The sequence below is a fragment of the Plectropomus leopardus genome, unplaced genomic scaffold, assembly GCF_008729295.1.
Source record: "Plectropomus leopardus isolate mb unplaced genomic scaffold, YSFRI_Pleo_2.0 unplaced_scaffold25308, whole genome shotgun sequence".
Classification (NCBI taxonomy): Eukaryota; Metazoa; Chordata; class Actinopteri; order Perciformes; family Serranidae; genus Plectropomus; species Plectropomus leopardus.
Genome location: NW_024627500.1, coordinates 1 through 3309, shown reverse-complemented (window position 1 = coordinate 3309; position 3309 = coordinate 1). Strand labels below are relative to the sequence as shown.

General features: G+C 33.9%; 1 protein-coding gene across 1 annotated transcript; it reads right to left on the bottom strand.

Moving 5' to 3' along the window:
- Positions 1-1929: 1929 nt before the first annotated feature.
- On the bottom strand, positions 1930-3186 carry LOC121966630 (homeobox protein Hox-A7-like). Its single transcript, XM_042516701.1, has one exon. It carries the CDS (start codon positions 3108-3110, stop codon positions 2730-2732), a length of 381 nt encoding a protein of 126 aa, XP_042372635.1. The 5' UTR covers positions 3111-3186; the 3' UTR covers positions 1930-2729.
- Positions 3187-3309: the final 123 nt, after the last annotated feature.

The window sequence follows — 3309 nt, the reverse complement described above, 5'->3', positions numbered from 1 at the left end:
CAAACCCTGATTGCACTGCTAAATAGGGATCTAGGTGTAAATACTCAAACTTCGAATGTTACTTAGCTATTATGTGTGACAGTAGGAGGTAAGAGCACGTTGATATAGTTAAACCTGTAAACAAGGTGAGGATGTTTGAAGAGCACATTGGCTCATTACTGAGGTTTATAATGTGTGAAAGTCATGATTACACTCTCAAATCAGAGTGAGGATGGTTACAACTTAACACTGCCCCTGCTGCACAGAATGTGTGTGCAAAACTTTTCTTATGGGAGAGAACTTCAGCAGATCCATGTGAATGAAAAATAGTGCTTTCATTTTCAAACTGGAATTTTTATTTCTTTCAAAGTGTGCAAAACAGCTACATTTATTTTTATGTAAAACGCACAGCATGTTTGAATGTAGATTATGCAGTTATCAGATATTTTCACATCTAAAACAGCAATTTTTATTATTATTATTTTTTTTATTTATATTTGTACATCAGATTTTTGTGAGTATCTAAAATGTCTTATGGTGTTATACTGAAACTGACCACATAAGAAATCCTCCATCTTGGGCATGTCCTCAATAAACAGCATGCTAGGTCTATTTTAGGAACTTGATGATAATCAAAACCTGAAGTTGATATTTTTTCCTCTGCTAAATGGCCTTTTTATTCCAAAATTGGATGTATGGAAATCCAAAGTGCAACATGAAAGTATGAAATAAATGCTGACAAGTTTAATATGTCAGACCTTTAATGATATCTTGTCCAAAATGAATTATCATTATTTCTATGTTTTTATCTTCTAACAAAACCAGAAAAATAATAATGTTTAATATAATAATGTTTAATAATGCCAAATAAAAGGGAGACATTCTGCAAGATGACAACACACTCATTGTAGTTTAAGCTTTTATTGTTAACATGTGCATTATAGTGTGAGCATGTTCTGTATCAACATGAAAACACAGGGGCAAATCCATTCAATACATTTTAAAGCATATATCCAAGCTAAAATTCAAATGCTCGACTAAACAAACACATAACAGTCAGGAAGTCATTGGTTATATTTTAATCTTTTTCCTCGATTTAACTCTGTGTACTCTCTGCATATCTCTAGGTTTGCAGCCTTTTATTAAAAATATAACCAAACTGAGACAGCATCAAACCCATAGTTTTACTGAGATGCAGCCTGGTGACTGTCAGAGTGATTTTTAAGCCTGCAGAGGTCAAATCTTCACATAATTGTGTGATTCTGTTTAAATTAAATATCTGCACTGTTAAATCTGCCATGTTGATCTTAGAATAAACTTGGAAACAGATTGCATTGAAAAAAGGAAAGTAAATAGAACTATCAGCCTTTATTTCTATTTACTTTATATCTAATTGCTAAGTTTATTAAAAATTTAGCATTTGCTTAACATAGTGAAGTTGTTGCTACTTGAAAATGATGACCTTGTTCTTTTTAGGTGTTAGCAACTTCAGTAACCAAGTTATACTGACTTCACCTGAGCATCACAAAGAGGATTTTGCCAATTTGGTTGCTTGTTCTCTTTTCTTAACATGTTTAAGAAAATGCAAATAGGATTGACTATTTTGCAACCAGCAGAACACAGACAGTAAACTTGGTTTCCTGAAGTTGCTAAAATTCAGAAAGACTGATTTGATAAGACTTTTCATTTTTAAGTTGCAACAACGTCACAAAATTAAATAAATATAAATACATGTCATGTAAACTTAACAATTAGATTTTCAGTTAACAAAATGACAAATTATATTTATATCATATTTTTCAAGGCAATCGTTTTCCTGGACTTTTTTTAAAAAAGTTAAATCAAAAGAGCAAAAGAAAAACATTTTTAGGTATACAAATAAATAAATAAGAAGGGATTTAATACTCCTTTCGAAAATTATAGCATTTAGAAAGACCACTTAGACTATAATGGAGATAATATTTACAGAGTATAACTGAATCATTTAGTTAATAATAATAAAAAAAGACTTTTTTTGATATTTGAGTTTGGTTGATGGTTGGGGTTCTGTCTTTGCTTACAGCTGTGCACTGACAGTCCAGCGTGGAGCACAGTGGTAATATTGCAATAAGCATAAAGCTAATAATGAAATGATTCTACTGTCTAACACAAATTTTCTGTCTTGCATGCACAGGAATCATAAGTGCCGCTGTTTCATTCATCAAAGAGAATTTTGTCCTTTCCTACTGCACATGAATGAGATTTTCTCATCATAAGAGTCTCTGCTGTATCTAAATTTTTAATCTTAACTGTAAAAGCTTTTCCTGCTGTGCAATACAATGGGATCTATGAGAAGAGCCCTATTCTTGAAATCAGCATAGGTATATTTCATTGTTTCAGGACATTTCATTCATTCTTAGAGATAGAGGAGCTTAAGACCATCTACTGTGTTCTAAAATTTGATGTTTACCTGTTAGTAGTTTAAGCACCTTGGATTTTTTTCTTTTCATCCTTAGCTTCACATAAAAACATCTTGCTGTAAACTCTACTGTAAACCAACTAAAATTATGTTATTTGGCAGAAATTTCTCCTTTAAAAAAAAGCAAAAGCTTGTTTTTTTTCTTTGTAAGTTTCTTTGCTCAGTCAGGCTAAAACCTGACTGCAGGCAGAGTTTTTTTCTTTATTTTTGTCATCCATACATCACTTATTAAAATGTCATTCTAGAAATAAGAGCTTAAAAGCGACTGTTAAAGTGTCCAGCAGCAGAGTCATCACTCCTCTTCATCTTCCTCCTCCTCTTCCTCCTCAGCAGCGGGCAAAGCTGCTGTTGGGGAGCTGGTCTCTCTGTTCTCCTTCTTCCACTTCATCCTCCGGTTCTGGAACCAGATCTTAATCTGCCGCTCCGTGAGGCAGAGCGCGTGCGCCACCTCTACCCTCCGTCGCCGCGTGAGGTACCGGTTGTAGTGGAACTCCTTCTCCAGCTCGAGCGTCTGGTGGCGCGTGTACGTCTGCCGCCCGCGCCTTCTGTCTGCACCTGCACACAGGAGCACACAGCATCTGTCCCCCTGCTCAGAGGAAGTCATAGTGTGCGGGCTGATCATGAATACTCTAACTGTGAATTTCGTTTTGGTGAAATAAATAAATTTAAACATATTAGCTCTTGCTTTGGGGTTATGTGAAATATTTTCCTCCAAAAATGTATATTTTTTTTCTTTTTATAACATCCAATATTATCTAAGTCCTTTCAAATAAAAAAATAAATAAATAAACATTGAAATTGGGAGCGAAAAAATAAAAATGCGGATATCCCTCAAAAATATTTATGTTTTTTTTTTCCTTTTTCTTTTTATG